The sequence below is a fragment of the Rhamphochromis longiceps genome, linkage group LG7 (assembly GCF_057381845.1).
Source record: "Rhamphochromis longiceps isolate RC_006_pf linkage group LG7, R_longiceps_female_GT1.1, whole genome shotgun sequence".
Classification (NCBI taxonomy): Eukaryota; Metazoa; Chordata; class Actinopteri; order Cichliformes; family Cichlidae; genus Rhamphochromis; species Rhamphochromis longiceps.
The window spans coordinates 32,516,251-32,540,179 of record NC_140563.1 but is presented as its reverse complement, the minus strand read 5'-3'; the positions used below and the strand labels follow the sequence as shown (position 1 = coordinate 32,540,179).

General features: G+C 41.5%; 2 protein-coding genes across 4 annotated transcripts in view; both read right to left on the bottom strand.

The window, feature by feature from the left end:
• Positions 1 to 292: 292 nt before the first annotated feature.
• sowahb (sosondowah ankyrin repeat domain family member B) lies at positions 293 to 9,419 on the bottom strand. The gene is made up of 5 exons (XM_085413389.1): positions 7,661 to 9,419; positions 5,320 to 5,556; positions 4,702 to 5,081; positions 4,330 to 4,517; positions 293 to 4,117 (listed from the first exon to the last, which is right to left on the bottom strand). Exons 1-5 carry the CDS (start codon positions 9,180 to 9,182, stop codon positions 3,661 to 3,663), a joined length of 2,784 nt encoding a protein of 927 aa, XP_085269515.1. The 5' UTR covers positions 9,183 to 9,419; the 3' UTR covers positions 293 to 3,660.
• Positions 9,420 to 9,621: 202 nt separating this feature from the next.
• Positions 9,622 to 23,929, bottom strand: part of shroom3 (shroom family member 3) — an 82,828-nt gene continuing 68,520 nt past the window's right edge. For all 3 annotated transcript variants that reach the window (XM_085413385.1, XM_085413386.1, XM_085413387.1), the window contains 8 exons: positions 21,775 to 21,860; positions 20,925 to 21,642; positions 20,588 to 20,816; positions 19,586 to 19,731; positions 16,846 to 16,945; positions 16,494 to 16,659; positions 16,084 to 16,205; positions 9,622 to 13,727 (listed from right to left, as the gene is read on the bottom strand). In XM_085413385.1, the coding sequence (XP_085269511.1) occupies positions 13,341 to 13,727; positions 16,084 to 16,205; positions 16,494 to 16,659; positions 16,846 to 16,945; positions 19,586 to 19,731; positions 20,588 to 20,816; positions 20,925 to 21,642; positions 21,775 to 21,860 (1,954 nt within the window). In that variant the 3' untranslated portion in view covers positions 9,622 to 13,340. The remainder of the gene's footprint in view (positions 13,728 to 16,083; positions 16,206 to 16,493; positions 16,660 to 16,845; positions 16,946 to 19,585; positions 19,732 to 20,587; positions 20,817 to 20,924; positions 21,643 to 21,774; positions 21,861 to 23,929) is intronic.

Below are 23,929 nucleotides of genomic sequence, written 5' to 3'. Positions count from 1 at the left end.
CAAGCTGTTGAATCATGGGGTGTGCTTCATTTTTCACAGGTTAGGTTTACTGTAAGGATTTGGCACTTCACTGAGGGTTAAACTTTGGGCTGAAAAGCTTGGGAATGCATTAATGTCAAAGAAGAAACATGCCTGTGAGTTTATTTTGTCAAAATAAAAGTACCACTGATCCAAATGATGTCAATCTTAGCACCAAACTTACTCAAGTCCCCACCAACACACTTGCTGAGTTTAAATTTGGATAAACAGGAATGACGTAGGGAAGGACAAATGGAGCATGATTTCACAAATTTATAGTAAATAACTTTGGCAATAACATATCCCAGCTGGGTGTATTATGAGACACTGAAATGGAGTGGAATAATGCTACAGGTCAGACCGGTTATATAGGAAGGGACTTTCTGCTGCTGAGCTTGTTCAGACAAAAACCACACATACACTTACATACACACTTCTTTCTACTGAAATACCCACATTACATAATCTAAAAGTCATGTTTTGAATCCTCAAAGAGGATTTAAAAAAAAATTGCCTTTACAGCTACAAGAACAGCAGCACCCTGAACCCTGACTAATATTAATTTCCTTTAAGTCCGCATAATGTGACTGTTAAGCAGGTTTCAAGTCCCCATTACAGTCATACCCACCCAAACACAACAAAAACACAACAAATCAGGATTGAACATGCCCACAAGCATGAAGAACAGTCTTGAAACACAGAAACAGAAACCCTCACACCAATGTTTCACAAACACACTCCAGCATGCGATCTGACTTGCAGAATTTATATTTAATTGCAACATTTCAGACTCGACCTTCATCAGGCCTTTCAAATATAGATACAAAAAACATATATCCAACTGTGAAACATATTTAATATTCAGTGGCATTAAAAATATAATGTGCATCTGTCAAAGTAAACAACAGACAAATTTACAAACAAAACAGTCAAATGTAATGTACCCTGGTGGTTGTGAAAGGATAATACTTGTGCTTTTACATGTTTTACACCGCCTCAACTTCAAATTCCTCCTCAGCATTTTACAAATTCTCCATCAGTTTTTTTTTTAAATTTCTTGAATAGTTTCTTGAGTTCCTCTGGAAGGTCTGCTAAGAAGCATTTAAAAAGGGTGTAACACAAAGTGTTTATGAGAGAAATTGTGATACTTGGTGGTGGTGCACATATAGCAAAATGTCAAAGATGTCCAGTACAAATTTTACATGTTTACTTGATAATTGTAAACTTTTTTTTCACATTTAACATTCACTCATTCATACAATCTGTTTTTTTGTAACGTTACATATTCACGATAGAAATTGGGTAAAATAATAATCAGTCTCACTTTGACAACTGATAAACTGAAAAGAAACAAAGTGGTGACATTGATTATAATTTGTCACAGTAATTAATATAAAAAATAATAATAATAATAATTTTGTCCCCTATCCACCAGCTACAACTTCAGTTCAACTGTGACAAAAGTATAAACAAATGCAGAAAAGTGTAAATTTAGATAAAAGTACAACTTTTCAAAGCTTTTCAGGGACTGTAGGAGAGAAAGTTAGCTAATGTTAACTGTTATTGACTACTTCAGGCTAATGAATATATGAGCAAGTATTAGCCATCTGAAGCTAATGGTCGCATCAAACCCTGGGGTCAGCCAAAATTAGCTCAACTAGTAGTAGTAGTCAGCTCAAGCAAATAGTTATATCAGGCTAGCAGCTGAAGTTAGCTGACAACAGCTACTATTAGCCACCTCAAGTTAATGTCATGCTAGACTAGTATCCAAAATTAACAGACATTGAATAGCAATAACAATTTCAAGCTAATGGTCATTACTAGGCTAGTAATCAAAATGACCTGATAATAGCCAATTTTAACCTTTTCAACCAAATATAACACTAAGCTAACAGCCAAAGTTAGCTGACATTAAATAGCCTTACCCACCTCAAGCCAGTGGTCATGTTAGACTAGCATTAGCAAGTGACATTAGTAATTTAAATTGACTACCAGTAGCTATGTCAAGCCAATGGTCACCAGTCAAAATTGGCAACCACTGAAAACCAAACTGCAGATGTTGACAACAACATAACATGAAAACAGTCAAATTAAAAAGGTGGAAAAAATAATGCAAATGTTAATTAAATGTGTAGATTATTGGCACTCAGAAAATACAGACAAAGTTGTAAGCTAAAGGAAGAATTTGACATTTTGGTATATGTGCTTATTTTTGTTAAACATTATTATGGGTTCATATCAACAACACAAATGCATACTCCCTAGGAGGCAGTTAATTTGTGCCAATCTAATTCACAAGTTGTTTTCCGAGTGACTTTAATTCTTGATTTGTCTACAATATCTTTATGAAGTCACACTAAACACTGGTTAAAAGAAAGAGGAGGGGGGGGGGGGGGGGGAAATCACTGAACAAACTGATGGATGATGTGTAAACAGCAGGAGGAATGTAAAACAGACATTAACAAAGCAGCGGTGTGTACTCCAAACTCTAAATAAGTATCAGTAAATGAATCACGGCTGAAACTGGAACTGTCTCTCCTGTTAGCCTGCAGCTTGTAAACGTACACCTTGTATGTTCTCCTGTCACAACTGCAAGATAATAAAGTCATGCTGAAAACCAGTCAAGCGCTCGCAGATCAGATCCCCGCTTAAACAATCGCATTCTTTAGATCATATTTCAGCTTCTTTGTGATACAATCTCTTGTTAGGCATTCAAAGTCTGCCATGGAAACTCATGATTCTCTTTATTGCAGTTGTTTGGCCTGAGCTCAAGGTTTTGGCCTTCAAAAAACTAATCTCTCTTTTGTTATAATAAGAAGTGGTGAAATATTATACGGCATATTTATCCAGTTGGAGAGGCTTCCAACAATCAACAGCAGAAAAGGACCTACAAATGAGGCTTTAAAAGCAAAGCTCACAGCTGCTGTTGAAAGAGCTGATTTATCTGTTTATAGGGTTTTATAGTTCAGAAAGGTCTTCACAGAGGAGAGAGGAGGCAGTCAAGTCCTACATACCCTGAAAATGTGCAGTTCTATATATCCACTGTGAAGAAATCCTGTTTATCCTGTTGCATATTTTCAGTTTCACTGAAAGAAAGGGCGATTATTGGTATGCCACTGCTCTTTATGTAAAACAAGATCATTCTTAAAAATGCGTGTTTAGGAACTACCAGCATTACCACCAGAGGGTGTGTTGAGTTTTTTTCTCCAAAAGAGGTTTAACCGCTCCCCAGGCAGGTATTGAGGTTTTTTCACATGATGTCATGCAGTCATTGTCATGTCATTGTGTCTATTTAATACTTGTTTCTGTGTTAAATAGCTAGATAATTAATAAGGTGGTAACATTGACTGCTACTGTGAACACTGTAAAGTTATATTAAAGTGAATTATGCAGTGGCCTAATCAGCATGGCTTGTTCTTTTAATAGTTTCTGGCAGTTTTTGCTGGTTTCAGGAAAGGAAATATTTTTCACTACTGTATGAGAATCACTGCTGGTGCCCAAGCATATGACAAAGGAACAAGTGTGACAAACAGTTAGCTGCTTCTTAATCTCTGTCTTGGTAGTTTTTAAGACCCGCGGACCAGCTAGCTGTTCTGACTATTCCATGTTGCAAGACTCTTGAAACAAGCTTAACCCTGAAGTTTAAGCTGAGGAGTTCACCTGATTTGCTTGAAATCGTATTAACGATTTGTGTTTAAGCAACGCAGCGAGTGAGGTTGCCCGTTTCACCTTCGTTCTACTCGCAATTGTCAGCGGGCTCTCTCTTGAAGCTGAGGAGGCATGGTGACGCAGGTGGCGGCTTTGCTTCTGCTGCTGCTCCCAGCTGGTGTTTGCCATCTCGACACCTTTCTTTCCTGACATAACGTCCTGCATCGGCGCTGCGAGCAAGTGGAACATTTCCAGTGGCGCGTCGAGGCTCAGGTACTGCCATGGTCTCTTACCTGCCATGTCTCTCTGCTTCACATTAGCTTGGAACTTCTTGATTAGCAACCGAATGATGTTTTTGTGACCATGCATGACAGCAATGTGGAGAGGCGTGTGACCGCTGTTAGACCTGGCGTTTACGTCGAAGGTAAGAGAGTGCTTTTCAATTCCATACCTGAAACCGAAAATGGATGATGGATGAGTGCCATTTATCATCTATAAACAATAAACACATTAAAGATTTTATAACGCTGCTGTCAACACAAGAGAGTCATGAGTGGGTCACTGGTCTACCTTCCACTATTAAACCTGAGCAGACAAAACTAGCACTAATCCGCACAAGTACTTCAGACGTTCCTAATTATAGGTCACAAGTTTGCTGCGTACCCTAGAGTGTTGAGGACTCGGTGGTCGCCGTGTTTGGCAATCCAGTGCAGTACAGTGAAGCCTGAGATGAAGTCTTTTTTGTTGAGGAGGGACGGTTCCTCTCTGAAGAGGGTGTAGATTTCCGGCCAGTTGCCCGCCGCCGCCTTAACCAGCCAGGTATGTTCCCTCGGCTCCAAAGGAACCAGCGACTGATGACAGGAGCACATAATTTTAATTAATGAAGCCTCATCATGTATTATATGATATGTGTGGGGCAAAAGGAGAGTATAGGTTTAATAACCTATGCTGAAAGCATGTAACCTATGAACAGGTGAACAGTAATTAATACTTGTGATTATGTTAATCACAGTTGTTAGTTTTAATAAGTCTTACATGTCGACCGTGGTTGTCACGGTGGTTGGAGGAGGGCGAGGCTTCTGTAGATAGATTCATCTTTTCTCCTTTTGGCTCGTCCAGACTGGCGAGGCTGTGGCTTCGAGGCGGCGTGGAACAGGATGATAATGAGGAGCACGACAGATTGTGGCGGAGGCTGAGCGAGGAAGAAATCCGGTGGAGGCGGCTCCTCCGAGCCTCCTCGGTTCCTCTTCCTTCCCTTGCCTCCCCCTGAAGAATCTGGTCCAGGTCGGCTCCCATGCTGAGGGACATCCTTTGTTTGGTGCTCATCCGGTTGGTGGCACCAGGGCGTTGCCGCAGGTAAGGTGAAGAGACGGAGTCATCGCTTGACACTGCGTCTTCACGATCACAGAGATCACCTTTTAGACAGAGGGAAGCGTTCAGTGTGGTATAAATCATCGATTCCCACCCAGCGATAAAGGACACCAGGCGATGGTTATGGTGCAGGTGGGAAAGTAAAGGCAAGTTTGAAAAGATGTTACTTAAAATTTTGTTCCAATTAACCAATTTGAACATGAAAAACAGGGCTGATAAAGGACAGAAACTGCTGTTTTAAATGCTTAGAAGTGAATAGGGAACTTAAACTTCGGGTCAGACCTGTGGAAAGATAAAACGGCGCCACTCGGCCCGGAGAGGATTGGTTCTCGTTGAGCTGGTCAGTGGAGCGACGTAGCGGTGACGAACGAGCTGAGGGCTCCTGCTCGTCATAGAGCTGACCGGTGGAGCGATGCCAAGGCACTATTTTAGTGTCAGCACGACTCATCATGGAGTCCGACATACCCTCTTTGGTTTGTTTGACAGTTCCCTGGATTCTGGGCACGCCTACAGGCACACCTGTTTTCACGGAAATGTTACAGAGACAAGTCAACAGCTGGATTACCACTTTTGCTTAATGAACCTCGGGCAGAGGTGCATACACAGGAAACCCAAACTAAGGACGCCAGCTTATTTAAGTACATACTGTTCATTATGTGTCAGGCATGAGTTGGACTCTATTACTGAGATGAACTTTGACGTAGCTAAAATGTATGGAGGACCAAAACTGACAAAAATCTGTCATTCATAAATATAATAAATGTAATCATTTTCTTATCAATTTGCGAAAATGTACTATTAAAAGCCCCATAAGTGTGTCTCAGGCTATAATCACTTATTTTATGTTTTAAGTTTTAAATAAATAAAAGACTGTTGGATTAAATAAATAAAGCTTTAAAAAAAATTAAGTATCACTTCTGACTATTAAGCTGATCATTTTTTTAAATTTCTTTTTAAATTTACTCTTCTCCTACCAATTGAACAGTATGGAGGACCACAACTGTCAGAATCTTAAATGGCCTAAATGAATGACTAGCTCAGGAGTCTTTACTTAATTAAAAAAAAATAAAACATCCCCTTGTGATTATGGTAAATGATATAGATCAAATATGATTTGTATAGTAACATTTTGTAACAAATAGAAGGACAATCTATCATTTTCACTTGTTTGTGTTAATATACTCTTCGGCCACTTTGTCAGGCACACTTGTTTAACTGCTTGTTAATACAAACATCTAATCAGTCAATCAAGTACAGCATGTAACATGTTTAAGCATGTAGAAACGGTAAAGTCGAGCTGTTGAAGATGAAACTGAGGATCAGAATGAGAAACAAAGGTGACTTAAGCGACTTTGAACGAGGCCGGTCTGAGTATTTCAATAACTGCTGATCTAGTGGGAGTAAATATCCAGTGAGCGGCGGTTCTCTGGGTGAAAATGCCTCGTTGATACCAGAGGTGAGAGGAGAATGACCAGAGTGTTTCAAGCTGATAGGAGGGCAACAGTAAGTCAGATAACAGCATGTTACAACCCAAGTATGCAGTATGCAGACACGTCAAACCTTGAAGCAGCGGCAGAACCAGAGTCATTCCCATCAGCTAAGAAAAAAAGAAACTTCACACAGGCACACTAAAATAGGATGAAATTAGAGGGGGATATCTTCCTGGCACAGTTAGGGCTCCTTAGTACCAACTGATTTTCATTTAAACCCTATGCCCTACCTGAGCATTGCTTGCCCTTCCCTTTATCACCACAATGTTCTTATCTTCTGATGGATACTTCCAGCAGGATAATGGACCGTGTCACAAAACTCATTTTCTAATATATAACTGTACTCAAATTGCCTCACTCATCACCAGACCAATCCAACAGAGAACCTTTGGGATGCGGTGAAATCGGAAATTCACATCATGGATGTGCAACTGACAGTTCTGCAGCAACTGTGTGATGTCATCATGCCAGTGTGAACTGAAATCTCTGAGGAAAGTTTGCAGCACCTTTTTCGATCTCAGCCATTAAAAATTCAAGCAGCTCTGAAGGGTCTGGCCCAGGTGTACCTAATAAAGTGGCCGTGAGTAATTTTACAATAATAATTTCTAAAATGTAACAAACAAAAGCAAATGTATTAGGTAATGAAATAAATTAAACATCAATAAATGAATAAATACACAGATCTAGATGCTTGTTTACATACATATAAGTTTTTCATGTGTCACATAAGAGCTTGACTTTTTCATCCAGTGAAAATTCATAATGTAATTAAATGCACCAAAATTAATATTAAAAATAAATAGAGGCAATAATCTATAAACTGTGACATAAGTTGATATTTCTTTATTTTATTTTGTATTGAACTTTCAGCTATATTGATTTTTAAACTGATTTAGTAGTCATTTATTTTGACATATTCATTTAATTTCATTTACTTTCTGCATTAGTTTCCACATTTCTGCCTGTGTATGACAGTGAGGAGGTTCTCCTGAGAACATTTATCGCTGACAAAGTCAGGGGGAGTCATTGAGACCGGGGAAAGAGTGATTTTGATGGGGGACCATTTTCAGTGGTGGATTAATACTGACAAGCTTCTAACCAGCTAACATTAACAAAAAGACCTGCTAGCGTACCTGCTCTGATCTGCAGATCCGAGGAGCTGCTGGTCCATCCCAATTCTCTGGTGGAGTTAGATGGCGGCCACTTGGTGCTGTGGAAGCCGCCAGCGGACGAGGGCGAGTAGATGCTGCTGTGGCTGGACGACATCAACGGTCCGTCGCTCTGATTGGTCCCTGGTTTGGGTTCCCTTGAGAGTGGTGAGTATTGGTGGCCCTGCTGGATGTTGTGGTGGAGTGCCGTCTCCAAAGGCAGGCTGCGTCTGGTGGTCTCGCCCAGTTCCAGCCTAGGGCCTGCAGTTTCCTCCCTCAAACCTAGATAGTGAGGGCTGAGCTTTTCCCCTTCAGCGCCCTGGATGTAAATCTGTGGGACAGATGAAGGTGCAGGCGTGTCTATGATGCATGGCGATGAGGAAGACATGGCCCTCACTGTGTCACCGAGCGGCACATTCAGTGGCCACGCTCCTCCTCCTGAACCTCGCCTCATGGGGACCTCCTCTACGTCATCTTCATCATAACTCACAGCAGTTTTATAGCTCTGTCTGTGCTTCAAACGCCTTTGGGTGAGCTGTGGAGGCACAGGAGGCTCCTGATGAAGACCACCTTCTGGAGGCTGGGGCCCCCTTCTGAGGGCCTCAGTACCCTGAATGTAACTCCTCTGGACTGAAGAAGGAGCAGGCGTGACCCTCCCCGGGGCATTGAGCAGAGCGCTCGGGGGCCGCGTTCCTCCTGCTGAAATCTGCGTCACTGTGATCTCCTCCTCTTTCTCCTCTTCATCATCTTGGCTCACAGCAGTTTTGTAGCTTGGCCTGTTTCCCGCCCGTCGGGGGGCACGCTGAGCATGAACACCCACTTCTGGCTGCCTCTGCCCTGTGAGGACCTCTGACCCTGGGCTGGTTGCTCTGTGAGGAGGTGCAGGTGTGACACCAGGAGGTGGACCAAAACCCACTCTCCGCTGCCCCTGCCCCACTTTAGAAGCCTGATCGAGAGCAGGAGGCGTGGGCAGACTTGGTGTCTTCAGCTGTGGTGTCTGTGGGCTGTGACTCACTACCTGTGCTGTCACTGGTTGTATAGACTGGTGTACCTGCTGCTGCCTCAGGTTTAAATTCTCCTGCACGCTGTTGTTGTTGGTCAGGACGAGGCCAGCCACAGGTAGGATTGTTTTCGTTGCAGTTTCTCCCGACGGGGCGGGTGCAGTCGCTTCTTTCTGCTGCGGTTTCTGTCGCAGCTTGTTAGGAGCGGCAGTTTCGGCGTTCTTCCCGACCGGGACGCACGGAGGGTCGGAGGAGCCCACTTCATCCCCCTTACCTGGGACATATCCTCTGAACTTCTTCCTGAGGATCACATGAGACACTCCGTCCAGCTGTTTGACGGTGGCCACGGAGTTGACGAACTTCTTGAAGAGCTCTCGGTTTCGGTCCTGGTCCGCATGATCCCGAATGAAGTTTTTGAAGTGCAGAACCAGGTCGGAGTTTTTCACTGTGCCTCCGCGGCTCTGGAGGAACACCAGCACCGCGTCCTGAGTGAACTCCGAGGCCATTGCGCTCCGATTAGTGCCTTATGCAGCTCCTCTCTTTCTCTCCCGCCCTGTTAGTCCCAAAGGTCAGGAGCTGTTTCTGTCAGACCAGAATAAACTCCGCCCACCCCAGGTATTTAACCGCATTCTCACCTGCTGCATCCCCGCAGGTAACCCGGATGTGTGTTGAGGATCTAAATGAAGTGAAGATGTGAGCTCCTATTTCAGGAAGCAAATGTGCAGTAAAGCCGTGATAATAATCATGTGTTTATAGCACTGCAGACAGGGAAGCGCTAAAACTTCAGCAGGTTTCTGTAAAAGGTCCGAGAGCTCGCCTGCTGCTGTTTTACATCATTTAAATATCCCGATTCTTTCTAACTTTATTTCCACTGCAGTGATGATATTCATCTATATGTGTGTGCGTGTGTGCAGGTCAACAGGATGAGAAGAAAGAGTCTGATAGTATTTACAAAAACATTTATTTAGCAAAAAAAAAGTTGTTACTTTTTATTTATTGTTCTTAAGTCTTTCAGAAAACAAACATTGAATTTCATTCAACAATAAACCAGAATCTTTTCGAGATATTCTTTAGTGCCTCTGAAAATAAACAGTAATCAACAGTACAACTGGGGTTATAGAGGAGGGCATGCGGCAGTGTGTGTGTGTTGTACTGCTTGGAGAATATTTAAAAGGTGCTCTCAAAACTAAACACGTAGGCGTGGAATAAAAGTCAAAAACCTTCCACTGATCAGAAGCAAATAAATATCATATACTGCAGAAATGAAACCATTCGGAGTCTGTATGAAGGGACGGGAAGCCAAATGGTGCCTGTTATACAGCAAGGTGAGAAAAGTTTATAAACCTGATCCTCCAATGAGTCACAGAGGACCTATGGAAGCCTAGATATGACAAAAATGTATCAAACAAAGAAAAAATTTAAGGATTAAAAATAAAAAGGTCACCATTTTGCACTTGTTTCCTTTTGTACTTTACTCACCTGACAACACATTTTCTGTGTTTAAAAAAAAAAAATTACCTAAATTTATTTAAGTAAGAAGTCAGTGGGGTCAACTGAAACAGAATTAAAGGGACACACCACCAATTTTAAGTCAGTTTTACCACCATAATGTTTTAAATCTGAACATCTCTGTTCAGGTACGTGTGTAAACACAGCTTGAGAAATAATCTCAGTGAGTAACCAAACTCATATTTCAAATTTTTCCAGGGACGCCTGGCTTCAAAGGCCAAAAAAGTTCAGGTCCTACATCCTGACAGTTTTAGATTAACAATTAAAAAAAAACAGCCACCAGTTGAATTTGTGTCAAAACGTCAGCACAGGGATGTTGGATTCGACACAGAGTAAGGCTACGGGTATTTTCAGTATCAGGCAGAGAGGGAGAAAGAGCTGAGGTTAAATGACATACTACGATGCCTCCTCCACCTAAATGAGGTGTTTTATGTTATGTCCAACTGCGAGGAGGCCTGGTTCAGACCCGGGATGCACTGGAGAGATTAGATGTCTTGGCTAATAGAAGAGCTGGAGGAGGGGGCTAGGGAGAGGAGAGCTCAGACTGCTACTCCCACAGCCTGCACTCAGATAAGTGGCAGAAAACGAATGAATGGATGGATAAGAGAAGAAACTGATGCACAGGCAAATCTGGCATCTAAAGGTTTTACAGTGTGGGTCTTTCTTTTCTCTGAGAGAGCTGGACTGAAAGGAGTTTAAAAATATGTTTCTCAGTTTTCTATGAAACTGAAAGTCGTTCTGAAAGAAGGATAATTAAAATAAAATGTCATGTTACATAGTGGGAAACATATTGTTAATTTAAAGGTTTCCTGGAACTGAAAATGTTTCTATAAATGATCCGAAAGTTAGAACATTACAACCTCTCAACTGTAAAGGTTTGCTTCTTCTCAGCACCACAAAGTTAAATATCTTTGGGTTATTTTTCCGATTATTCTTTTTTAAGTTGATATCTGTTGGAAATCAGTGGATTTTAAGGTGACTACTGTAGCTGGCAACATTTCTGACATAAAAACCCCCTCCAAAGTCCAAAATTGAACCAAGATGAAATCTGGAAGAAATCTCAGCCTGTGAAAGTCTTTGGAATCGTGAAGCGTCAGACTTGATGAGAGGCATACGACAGTGTTTATGGGTCAGTGTGATTTCTGCTGCAAACAGCAGTGGGACTGCTACAAAGTGCTACAAGCTGCAGATGTGCAGACAGCAGTGGCAGTAGTTGTGTTACAGTTTAACATGACAGTGACGATTACAGTTCGTCTTCAGGATTTTTTTGCTTTCTGTCCAGTGAAACGAGATCATAGTCCCTCTGATTTTGGTGTTCATTAAGGTTAAGGTGATGTGAGAGTGAGGCAGGCTCTGTGGAAAGATGGAGAAGATGATGATCTTTTAAAGATGGTGGTGCTTTCTCTTTGGGAGATAACTGCTCACGTGCACCAGCTATCAGATAGAAAGACCTCATGGAGGAAGGTCTGAATGTTTGAGGCTCCTGAAAGTATCACCAGTCAGTTAAAGGACAATTCCAGTGTAGTAATATTTAATTTACCTCCATATGATTTATTCTTGGGCTCTACTAGAGTAGCTTTGCATAATTCACAGTTTAAAATAATCTTTATTTGTCTTATACTGGGGCAACTCTGCCTGTAACAAGTGGATTTAGCTCTTTCTCTTGCAACAACTGCAGGTGGTGGAGTTTAAGCCCATCTAAACAAAGGATAACACCCTTTACAGAGAAGCAGCTGAATGAAATCAGAATAGAAAAGCAAGGAGATTGTCCACTAATAACTATACCATGGATGGTATATTAACTATACTAACCCTAACCTGAGTACACATAGTCTACAGGGTTTTTCATTGCTCTATTTTGTGCATTCTCCTCCTGCCCTGACCTGGAAATCAGTCTAACAGAACCATCTTGAAGAATGTCCCAGTTTCTAAAAAACATCTGGAGGTCAGAGCAGAGTGAGGATACACAAGTGTTTTATGCCTGAAAGCTCCACACTGAAGCATTCATTCATAAATCCAGCGTGTTATTTTCCTGTTCTTTCTATGTGTTTCTGCTTCAGTGTTCTTTATGTAATTGGCTATGACCCGTTTTCTGTAGCCACCGTGGTGTCACATGTTTTGAAGCTTTGATTTTTTTTTTGACTGAGCCCATAAACTCATCAGGAAAATGTTTACACAGGTCTCAGCAGTTTTAAGGCACTTGTGTGTTGACATTACTTTTTAAACCTGGAAGCTACGTCTGTCTTTTGTGTGTCTTTGTGTGTCTCGTTGTGGTTTTACTTCCACTTTTGAGATTGCCTGCCCTGCACTCATGAGTTTCACCTGTGTGTGACTGTTCCCACCTGTGCCTCAGGACTATATACATTTGAGTGTGTATAAATAGTCCTGTTTGTCTCTTCATCTACCTCGCATTACTTGCACTTCCAGCACTCCTTCTTTTGTGGATTTTTTTTGATAAGAAAATGAAGGCTTGCTGTGTAAAATACATCAGTATGAACTATATGCCACATTTCATGTGTAACGCTTTAAAGCAGCAGTGCCTCATTTTGTTCTTCCCCTTTCTTTGTGTCTCTTCCTCACTTTCTCTTTTCGGTTCTCTGGTGGAAGGAACTAAAATGCAAGAAGAAGAGGTGAGGAAGTACAAACTGAGAAATGGGTAAGAAGGATATGTGTGGGAAACACTGGGTATCCCGTCTTTATGACACCATACAGATCCCAGAGTAGAAAAACCTATGTGAAAGTGAAACTTTGGCCATGTTTAATCCATCACTGAAGCAGGATATATATAACAAGACCCCCCCCCCCAAAAAAAAAAAGCAGAAGAGGTCTAAGTGTTTAAAAAAATGGAGAAAATCATCCACCATGCTGGAAATGTCCTTTGAAGGATTTGATGATAAACTTTCCTGGTAATCCTCTGACCTTAAAATCACTCAACCAGCAGAGTGTGGTTAGAAATATTGTCTAGTTGCTGGCGTTGAGGTGAACAGAGGCCTAATGTGCAGTCAGGCGTGAACAGAAAGAGGCACATTAAAGGCTTTTCTTCATGTGTGAAGTCTGCATAGTCAATTCAAAATGGGCGGAGCCTGTTTTGGGGCATCCTTCGTGTAAAGCTCCTTCAGTTTTTATGGTGCTACCTGTCCTTCGTGTTCATGATGTCACAGTGATGTCACAGTGGTAGATCTGACCACGTGGCTAGGGCTTATAATTGCAGCGGGTGGAAGCAGTGGTGGAAACAAAGAAGAGCAGGGCACGGGGCTTGCTGCGGGCCAGCCGTTGGCCTCTGCCAGCTCTGCTGGTAGGCTCTCGGCCAATCGCGTCAGCTGCTCCTCTCCCCGTCGTATGAGGTCGTCCAGGTGTCGCTGGCGGATCAGAAGGGAGGGCTTGGTGCTGACGAAGCGCCGGTAGTCTTGGAGTTGGGGTTCGCTGAGGTAACTGGACAGGATGGCGTGGACCACGCGCTGCCGCCGGTCCAGGTTCTCCTTCAGCTCTCGAGCGTCTTCGGTTTGGCGAAGGAGGAGAGAGCGCTTGTGATTAAGGGAGTCCTGAGGAAGAGGAAAACAAACACATATATCAAACACATACATCTATATATCTTCTTTGAAGGCTAGCTCTGTGGTCGGCATGAAGCTGGACACTCTGGTGACAGTGGCAGAGAAAAGGACACTAAAGAAACTGATGGACATTATGAACAATGCTGGGCATCCTCTGCACACGGCCATAAACAATCAGAAGAGTCTGTTCAGTGACAGGTTGCTTCTCCCCAAGACAAGAACTAACAGACTTAAAAACTCCTTTGTCCCACACGCCATCAAACTGTTTAACTCCTCTCTGGAGGGGAGAGGGAGGGGAAACAGGAGGACAAAGGAGGGGGGAACAACTAAGCTGTAGTGCCTCTTCACCTCACTGTACAATACCTTGTGCAATACTTTTTGTAAATAGTCAACAGTGCAATAGACTCAATACTTGAAATGTGCAATTCACTTGTATTTTTATTTTTTATTCCTATTTATTCTATTTATCCCCTTTGTATATTTTATTTATATTTGTCTCTGTATTTATATATGTGTGTGTGTGTGTGTGTGTGTGTGTGTGTGTGTGTGTGTGTGTGTGTGTGTGTGTGTGTGTGTATGTATATATATATATAACAATTCTGTAACTGTAACTTCGGTCGTTGCTGTGCTTTTTTTGGAAGTCGAATTTCCCAGAGGAACCCACCCGAGGGATTAATAAAGTTCTATCTTATCTTATCTTATCTTATCTTATCTTGTTTATATATTTCAAAATCACATGCCAATAATGCTCGTCCTCGCTCTCCTGTAGCTTGCATTTTTTCCTGTTTATTTGTTGCCTCTCCACAAGGAAGGGAGTTCTTTCTCCCTACAGTCCCCAAGTGCTTGCTCACAGTGGATCTCCTGATTATTGGGGTTTTCTTTCCAGTGTTGCAGTCTTTACCTTATCTTTACCAAATGCTTTGAGAGGACTGTTGTTATACAAAGAAATTGTCTCTAATAACTGCTGTGTTTGTGTTACCTGGGGAAATGAACTTAATGCAATAAGACATTGCGACTTAATTCTTTAAATCACTACCATGTACTTTATAACAGTGGCACTGGGTAAACAAGTGGATAGTACTTCAGCTCCCCCTTGTGGCTACAGATGGGAAAACTTCTTTCTTTTACAAAGTGTTCTTAAACGTGACTGCAAAAAAAAAAAAAAAAAGCTCATTAAAGTATTCATAAACAACCGATAAGATGTATAAAATCAACTGTTTGATCTTCTTAAAAAAACAACCACTGAACACAACTGACTGCTTTTATAACACATTTACCAGAATTGGTCTGAGTTTGAGGCCAGGGCAGCAGATAACCACGAGGTAAAAGTTAATATGTCATCTTTGAGTTGACTCAAAAGTTTAGACCTATTATGTCGTCGGGTGAGAGCAGATAAAGATACAGCAAACATTAACAGAGTCAAACATCGATTGTCTTCACTGATTCAAGCTCATTTTTTTTCCTGTGTGCTCCTTTGTTCAGAAAAAGGGGTTGAAATAAACTCTCATATATCAAAATATTTGGGACTGAAATCTTTGTTGGGACTATTTTTAATATCTGAGATGATACAGACACAGCTTAAGTCATACAGCAGAACTGCACACTATTGAGATCAGGGTTATTAAACACAATTATTCACAGACCTTCCAAAAAAATGAAGAAACTTTTTTTTATATATAATTTGGACTGTCTTCCTTTGACTATTGAATTTGAAAGCATGCAGGTAAAGGGAAACAAATAATAAGGAAAACAGCAGGGAGGCAGATAGTGTGGTGCAAAAGTTAAAGTCCCTTTCACTGTCAGTTTTGGTCCTATAGAGGACCAAAACTGACAATATCAGGATTCTGATAAATATTTATATGTATTTAAAATAGTCAAAAATGTAAATAAATATAGAAATTAATTCATAAAATCTGGCAGAAATTTACCATCTTGTTTCAGTTTAGCTTTGTGTTACTTTTCCCATTTGCTTACTTAATTTTCTGTTTTATTTTAGTCATTTCACCTCTTCTGGAATTTATCCATATTTATTTCCCCAAATCTAATTCTCTATTATTCTTTTCACACATGCCTACATATACTTCTAATAAATCACATAACTCAGTCTGAGATGGTTTGACCCCCAAGAACCTTGATCTGGATATCAGGCACTTAGTATAAAGACACTTCAGACACTGAAGTGTCAATGTGCCAAAGACATTAAAGGTATATGGAGGAAAACTGTCACCGTATGAAGGGCAAAACTAAACCTAAAATGAATTGAATTTAGTTACTGTCCCATTTGTTTTACTGCCTGAATCACAGAACTGCAGGTGTGATGCAGGCAGGTGGACTCTGCATGTCTCACCCTCTCTTCAGCCGCTTCTTCTGGCGACAGCCCGTCTCTCTGCAGAGCGAGCAGAGATCTGTCAATCCTCGACAGCCGGCTGCACAGAGACAGCAGCAAGTTCACGATCCTCTCCAGATCACCTGCAAACAACAAACAGGTCAAAGACATTTTTCTTACCTTTTAGAAAGAACCTATTTCCTTGTCTGCAGCTCATATTACCTGCGGTGTTCCACAAGGCTCGATTTTAGGTCCTATTATATTTTTTTTATATTTGTTTATTTATTCTCCAAGGTCATTAAGCCTCTTTCCACTAAAGATAGAAATACTTACGTCTGAAACTTGGGGTCCCTTAAAGCCTATCTGCTGTGGAAGTGTAATGAAAATGACATATTTCTGCTTTTTGTCACAGCATCACTCTGATGTCATACCGATGAACACGCTGTACTTGTCCTTCTCGTTGGTTTTGAGGTGGTCCTGCACCATTGTGTCGATGCTATCCCCCAGCGCCTTGTGATGCTTCTGCTCCTCACACAGCGCCTCTTTCTCCCGCTTCAGAGCCACCACGCTGCTCCTAAGAGCTTCACACAGCTCCACCTGGTGGACAGCAGGAGAAATGTGAAAACAGTTGGCAGTTTTACCTTCTGCTGCTGGGATTTTAGGCAAATATTTAAAAATAAGACTCATTTACAGATTTATTGGTTTGTGCACCTACATTATATCTTAACACTGTTAATTATTCACATTTTAACGAGAAATTATTATTTTTATTTTTTATTTTACCTTCCTGGTGTTGAGATCCTTCTCTTCTTCATCCAGATTGGGCTCCTTCTTTTGATCTGCCGCCGTGCTCTGAGCAGGATCGCAGATGCCAGCCTGGGTCCTACAAAGATGACAATACTATTTAAAAACAGATATTTTTGATGTGACAGCCCTGTATTTTATCCATTTTAAAGCATTTGAAAGAACAGAAACACTTTTTCAAGGTCGATTTAAAAACCAGGCTGATGAAGTGGAGGCTCACATTAAAGAAAAAGCTATTTTACTGACCAGATACAGTCTGTTATGCCAGCAACACAGTACCACTAGGTGTCAGTGTTGCTGCAGGAATAAGCCTGAAGGGCTGATTAGATGGAAAATGTAAAAAAGTTGTTTTATTCCTACTTGTGGCCTTTCCATTAAAACAATATAATCAGATAAAATATGAAGAGCTCTTTTGGATCAGAGAGATGCAAGAGTTTATAAAACAGGCAAAAGAAACCCCACCTTCATCAGCTCTAGCAGTTCATCCTCTGGGTGAACTCATTAGTAATAATAATCCAGTATTAAGACACATTTTAGGTACATTTTTTGCACTGTGTCAAAGTGTATTTTCATATTGCAGATTTCTGAACTTTCTAAATGTAAATAGCGATGAACACACTCTTTGTTTCACAGAGTTTAAAAAGTCACATGCATTAGGTTCATTTTTCTACCTGTATGACCATCCTGGTTATTAAATAACATTAAAAGGCACATGCAGTCCCTCAGTTTGGTAAAACTGCACCAATATGGAAATGCCAGATTCCAGACAGCAGGAATGAAGAAGTTCCTTTTCCTCTGATGAAATCAGGCTAGGGAGGGGCAGCCCTGCCCCAAGTGGTTGGGGGTAAGTGGGTGACTATCGATTTGTAAGTCATAGCACACCACTATACAACTCATTTTGAGTTTTTTTGGGCGTCCTTTCAAGTCCACTAAAAGTATAAAAAAAAACAGCTGCTTGGTTTTCTTAGTTGTGAAATCCCTTTTAAACCTTGCACTTAACTCACTGTCCTTTTTAAAAATATATATTTTTAGCCCCTATACATACCATCCCATTCAGGTAATGATGTTTAAGAAATTCTCATGTAGGTTGACAACGCTGTCCAAACTGTGCTGCTCTTAATCAGGTTTGTCTGGTCTCACCTGTCTGACTTTGACACTCAGTCAGCAAAGGAAGCTGATTTTGAACCCGCAGGTTACCTCATCCACTCGAGCAGGGTTAAAGACCTCGAGAAATCGAAATAAATTCGATGCCGGGTTCACTCATGACCCCTAAGAGTACTTCACAAGGAGTGTGGCAGCAGAGAAAATCAAAGAGGTTCAAAAGCACAACCTCTACAATAACGGCTGTTTGTCTTCTCATTCTTTCTGTGAACAACGCGTTCGCCAGCGAACCAAAACACACTTGAGATGTCACTGACATCACAGGCTGTGACTTGCAGGGACAGCTGAGGCTCCCAATGTTCCTCCTTTGCTTTGACAGCAGCAGATAAGAGGAAGGAGGCTGTCAGCATACACAGCAAGGGTGATAAATGCTGGTTTACAGGAAGTCCATTACCCCCAAAAATGTTCGTGTCGTGCTTCAGTCCCATAAAAGTCACTCTGTGCAATTTTGCTCTTGAGGCTAAATAAACAGAGTCATTGTGGAGGCCTTTAGTTTTGCCTTACATAAAGCACTTTAAACAGCATCACCAGACTGTTTAGTGCACTCCAGTCTTGTAATTATCCAACTGTTTGGAACCAACTATCTTTGATTGTAAGCCTTTGTTTGTTCTGTGTAAGTGGATGTATCAGAGTGGGAATGATTCTGAGTGAATCCGCCGACACAATAAACAAACTAGAAAGGTTACACCAGCGCGCTGTACTATGAAGCAAGTTCTACATACCCATTTTCATAATTGGCTTAACATACACCGATATTGGGCTAAGTGGTCACATGAAGTTGATTATCAACTTTATATGCCAACCCAGTCTTTCTTAATCTAGCTAGGAGCCCATTCACGTGAATAGATGATTTGACAGCATGTGACCAATCAAAGACATGGTTATTAAAGACATTATAAAAACTCAAAGCACTTAGAGTGTGCTGTCATTATGCAGATGTGCACAGATCCTGAAGTAGAAAGCCTGAGTAAATAAAATAAATAAAGAGAACAAGCAACATTGTGAGATCCATTATGAATCAGATTTTTAGGTTTTGTCAAACCAGCTAATGCAACAAAAGCTTACATATGTGGGACCCTCTCAATATTCAGAAATAAGAAATCCATTGTTGGTTTATGATAAAACTCAGTTGAATGACCTCAAGGACGAGTCTTGAGTCATGTTAGCTGAGAAGTGTGACTTTTGTATCAAAGAGGGAGGCAGCTGTTGTGTCTGGAAAGTGCCTTAAACCTGCATTCTTTTAGATGACCAGCAGGGGGCAGCTACTCTGCCTGTCAGATTATATAGACATCTCTTAGAAATTGAGCCTCCTTCTCCTTTGATCTATGACCTCAGTAAACACTTTCCTGATGAGTTTATGGCCTTGATAGGTAGTTTCAAGTCTAATTTAATAGAGTTTGGTTTTCTTTTTGTACACTTGGGTCCAATTTAGAGTCAAATAGATGATAAAGCAGGCTTTGCTTTAGGGCGCGACCGCCCTCAACCCTGATTCTGTACAAACTCACTCCCCAAAAGAACAAATTAGAAAATGCAGCCAGAAATAAAAGGGTTTGCTTACCTGTCATCCTCTTGGCTGCTGCCTCTGTGGGTCCATTGTGATTTCCCAATCAGTTTGCTGTTTGGAAAGATCTCCTCCAATAGCTCTATAGTGGATTTACCTCCCCACGTGTCCAAGAGGGGCGCTAGAGAGGGGTCCTGCAACACCTGGAAAAAAGAAAAGAATAAAAACTAAGCACAAAAAGAAAGGTAGTCAAAATTAAACAATTTCTTGTAGTTCAAAATCAGTCATAGCATTGCACTGGAAAAGAGGGGAAAGGAGTTGCAGTTGAAGACCATAAACAGTGCAGTGAACTCCAGACCCAGGAATAAATACTGGCTGTACCTTTTTACACTGAAGAGAAACATTTTCTGACAAAGACAAACTTAGATGTATTGTTGAATTTTTTGCACTTGTGTTTCTTATATAAAAAATCTCAGAGATTAAAAGTGTAGTTAAATTTCTTTACACTGACAAAAAGGGGAGTTAAACTGCTCTGGCCCACTTAAGATCAAAGTGCACTCTATGTGGGCCATAATGTGAAATGAGTTGGACATCCCCACTCTAACCCTTTAGAGAAAAGTGAAGAGGACTTGTGTGTGTGTTGGTTAGAAAGATTATTTTCTTTGTCTTGTGATTGCCATTGTAGAACAATTTAAAAACAGAGTCATATTCCGCTTGCCTAGGGTTAGGTTTGAGGTTGTCACTGATGCTATTAAGTTATGCAACTTTTTACATTTGTAAAACCCTTTTTATCAGGTAAAGCTACCACATCACAAGCCTGCCAAAACTATTCCATGTCATTTGGGAGGCTAGGTTGGTATCTTTGAAGAAAAGTCAAACAGTTCCTAGTAAATGTCCAATTGTATATTTACTTGAAATCTCATCCCTATTAAAAAATGGGAACTCTTGAAGTAGATTTCCCCTGTTCTCTGTCTGCTAAGCCCCAAATATCTGATGATTCCTCCACACACAAAGTCCCGAGACTCTCCAGCAAGATACAAATTGACTTCAGACACTCACCAACTGCTGAGCCAGAGCCTCCACTCTCAGCTCTTCAGATGTCTTCTCCCTTTTGGGCAGCGGCTGGTACTCAAGGCTTAGGTTGTCCTCTGTGGTGGCAGATGTGGTGGTTGGAGTGATGGTGGAGGGTTGCATTGAAGGAAGTTGACTGGGCACAGAAGAAGAGCTGACTGGTAAAAACTGGGGGGAAGACTTTCTTGTGGAAATGGTGGAGAACTCCGAAGTGGAACTAAAGTTGGAGAAATGGGAAAATTAACGGAAGAAGAAAATAATTTTTAAAAATCAAAACAACAGTAATGACATTTCAAATAAAACACACAGATATTGTAAAACAAACCTTCCCACTGTCTCCTCCTTAGCCTCCAGCTCCAGCTCCACAGGAGGAGGTGGAGGAGGGAAATCCTCAGTGATGTTTGTCTCCCTGATTGGAGGAGAAAAAGGTGGAGAAGGAGGTGGTGCAGGATTTTGGAGGAAGACCTCATCATAGTCCTCCAGTGGTGTGCCTGTGGAAGTTTTGGGAGGTTGCTGTTGGCTGACGGAGCCAAAGAGGCTGGTCTCTGAGATTCGCAGTGAGGACAGGTGGACAGTCGGATGGGAGAACGGCAGAGGAGAGGATGTGCTGCTTCCGCTACCCTTCCTTTTAGGTGAGGTTGGTGTCACTGGGGAAACTGGTTTTACATTTTCTTCAGAAAGTCCGCCTCTTATCTCTAAACTGGAGGCTCTGCCTCTGTAAGTGTGCTTTGCGGTGTCCTGTAACAGGGTGGCGTCACTCAAACTGTGTCTACTCTGTTTTTCACGTTCAACACCAGAAATGTTACTTTCTTCACCACTGCCTACGCTCACTTGCTGGATGCCAGGGAAAGTGATGCCATCCAGATTGGCCTGGCTCAACCTCTCGCTTGATTGCCACTCATCGCTGCCTCTTTCCTGAGTCCTGGGTGTTGACAATGGGTAGGGCAGGCCAACAGAGGCTGCCAAGGTGGAGGTGCTTTGGGCACGCTGGCGCTCGCTGTTCCTCTGCCGTTCCTTACGAATGACCGGTGTTTGGGAGAAGCCTGGGATTTAAAAACAAGGAGGCTAGTGAGTTAAATTCAGTGAATCCTGGAGTGTGTCATAATTGAATAATAATTAAAAAGGCTGCAAATTTCACACTTTTTAATGTTGTTTTTTTTTTAAATTTCACTCACCTGTAGAGGGTCCTATGGGCTGAGAGGTGTTCATGCTGTTCTGGGATGGAGAGATGAAGCCTTCTGGTACATGGACGTTTGCAGGTCTTAAAGGAAAACATGAAGAAAAGAATAAAGAAAGTGAGGAAAACAGTGGTACTGAAAATATATCTACAACTAAGCACATTTTGTTGGTTTAAAATTTGGACAGCAATGGGATATCTTATTATCTGACAATAAGTGGCTCCTGGTTAGCGTTCAGCTCTAGTAGGTCAACTGACCGTCATCGATTCCGTTCATTATAGAAAGAATTTCTAGGTATAGCCCGGAGCTTCCGGTTCAGTGGCCTCAGGATAATATATTTGCTTTTCGTGTATATATTGGAACCTGCGGATGTTGAGCGCGGATACAGAAGGCAGAAATGAGTTTCATCTGAAGGGTGTTTCGGACCACTGTTAGATAGGAAGAGAAGCGCAGTCATTTGGGAGGGATTCCAACTAAAGATGCTTCTACTTCACATCAAAAGGAATTGGTGATGTGGTTCAGCATCTCACTACAATGCTTTCTTGACTCCTCCTACATGGGATGGAGGACCCTACAGAAGAGCGAGGCAAACGTGAGAGACTATGTTTCTTGCCTGGGTGGGGAATGCCTTGGTGTTGAACTGGAGGAGGTGGGTCAGGAGAGGGAGGTCTAAGTAACTCTGACTGCAGAAGTCTGGGTCGCAGAGGCAGACTCTGCGACCCAGACACAGGTAAGTGGTAGAAAAGCATTGCATGGATGATCTCATGATTTAATTATTATTTTATCATTTTATGTCATTCCTATTCCCCAGAGAGTAAACCATAGATTATTATGAAAACTGGATGCCAAACTCACTGATGTTGGATTCACGGAATTTGCATTAGTGGGTTTTTTAATTTGACAAAACTTCTTGCAGACATAAAGTAATCGACTTTAATTAAAGTTCCAGGTCGACTGAAGACCATTAGAGAAAATTCTTCTCGGTCTGCAGTGGTTTATAGCTGCAACATTGTTTCTGGCAGCTGGTCAGAGTATTGACTTGTGTGTGTTTCATGTTTTCTTAAAGCATGTATGTGGGTATGTGATCAGGATGCCTCTTGGGCGTCTTCAATTGGAGGTTTTCCAGGCACTTTTAACTGGTAGGAGAGTCCTGGCTTAGACTGAGAACATGCTGGAGAGACTATAGATCACACTGGCCTAAAAATGCCTCGAGTTGACCTGAAATAACTCGCTTAGCTGGCTGGAACTGTGACCCCAGATAACCACAAGACAAATGGATGGAAACTAGTACTGCTGCTTTAGGAGATGTTACTGGCTGTCAATCCATAAAGTAATATAAAATATATGCAAAGTGTTGTTTTCAGGTTTAAATAAAGTGCTATTGACCTTTAGTTGTTCCTAACATCCAGTGTCCTAACTGTGATCTAAACTACTTTTGATCTTATCAGCTGTTTGTGCTCAGTTATCTGGATTTCTGCCCTCGTGTTCCTGGTTATATCCAGACACCAGACTGATCTGTGTAAACACACACTCAGAATTCCTCAGATTGACTTTTCACCTTCACATTTTAAGGGCAAACATATTTAAATGTCTGTAACTAATAAATCCCTGCAGACAAGAGTTGGTATTCTGTTTATTTTTCCCTCTCAGTGCCAGGGAGTTTTTCCTGCTTCTTAAAAACTCCTCATTCCTCCCTTATTTAACTCCTTCTTCTCTTTCTTTCTCCACCCTGAACTCCGAGAAGGCCAATCTTCTGCCTCATTTTGTAACTTTATACCCTTTCTTCCCTCCTCTCAACTTTAAATACTATACCTCCCCTTGCCTGTTCTCATTTCATATAACAGATACTCCCTTCTTTTTCTCTAAAAGCTTTTCAGAAAGCTGCCTGGAGTTTCATTTCTAAAGAACAGAAGAAGTAAAGCTGTAAAACCTTCTTACACCCTCCTTCCTCTTTTTTTTTAAACTTTTACTGGTTCTCAGTTGCTCCTCTTCTTTCCTTCTTACCACCACCTTCCGTATTCATCCTTTTCAACTCTTGCATGTCATCTGTTCCTCCTTTCACCCATATCTCCTTTCACCTTCTCCTTTAGCTCTGTGTCTCCTTTAGCTGTTGCCCCTGTGCCTCCATCACCCCCAATCCCTTATATCCTTT

What these genes read in the sequence shown, in the direction of transcription:
- sowahb (XM_085413389.1), bottom strand. Translation starts at nt 9,182, where the DNA reads ATGGCCTCGGAGTTCACTCAGGACGCGGTGCTGGTGTTCCTCCAGAGC. An exon ending in GGATCTGCAGATCAGAGCAG is followed by an intron (nt 5,557 to 7,660) that starts GTACGCTAGCAG and finishes CCGTGAAAACAG; the next exon opens with GTGTGCCTGTAGGCGTGCCC. An exon ending in CGAGTCCTCAACACTCTAGG is followed by an intron (nt 4,118 to 4,329) that starts GTACGCAGCAAA and finishes TTTCGGTTTCAG; the next exon opens with GTATGGAATTGAAAAGCACT.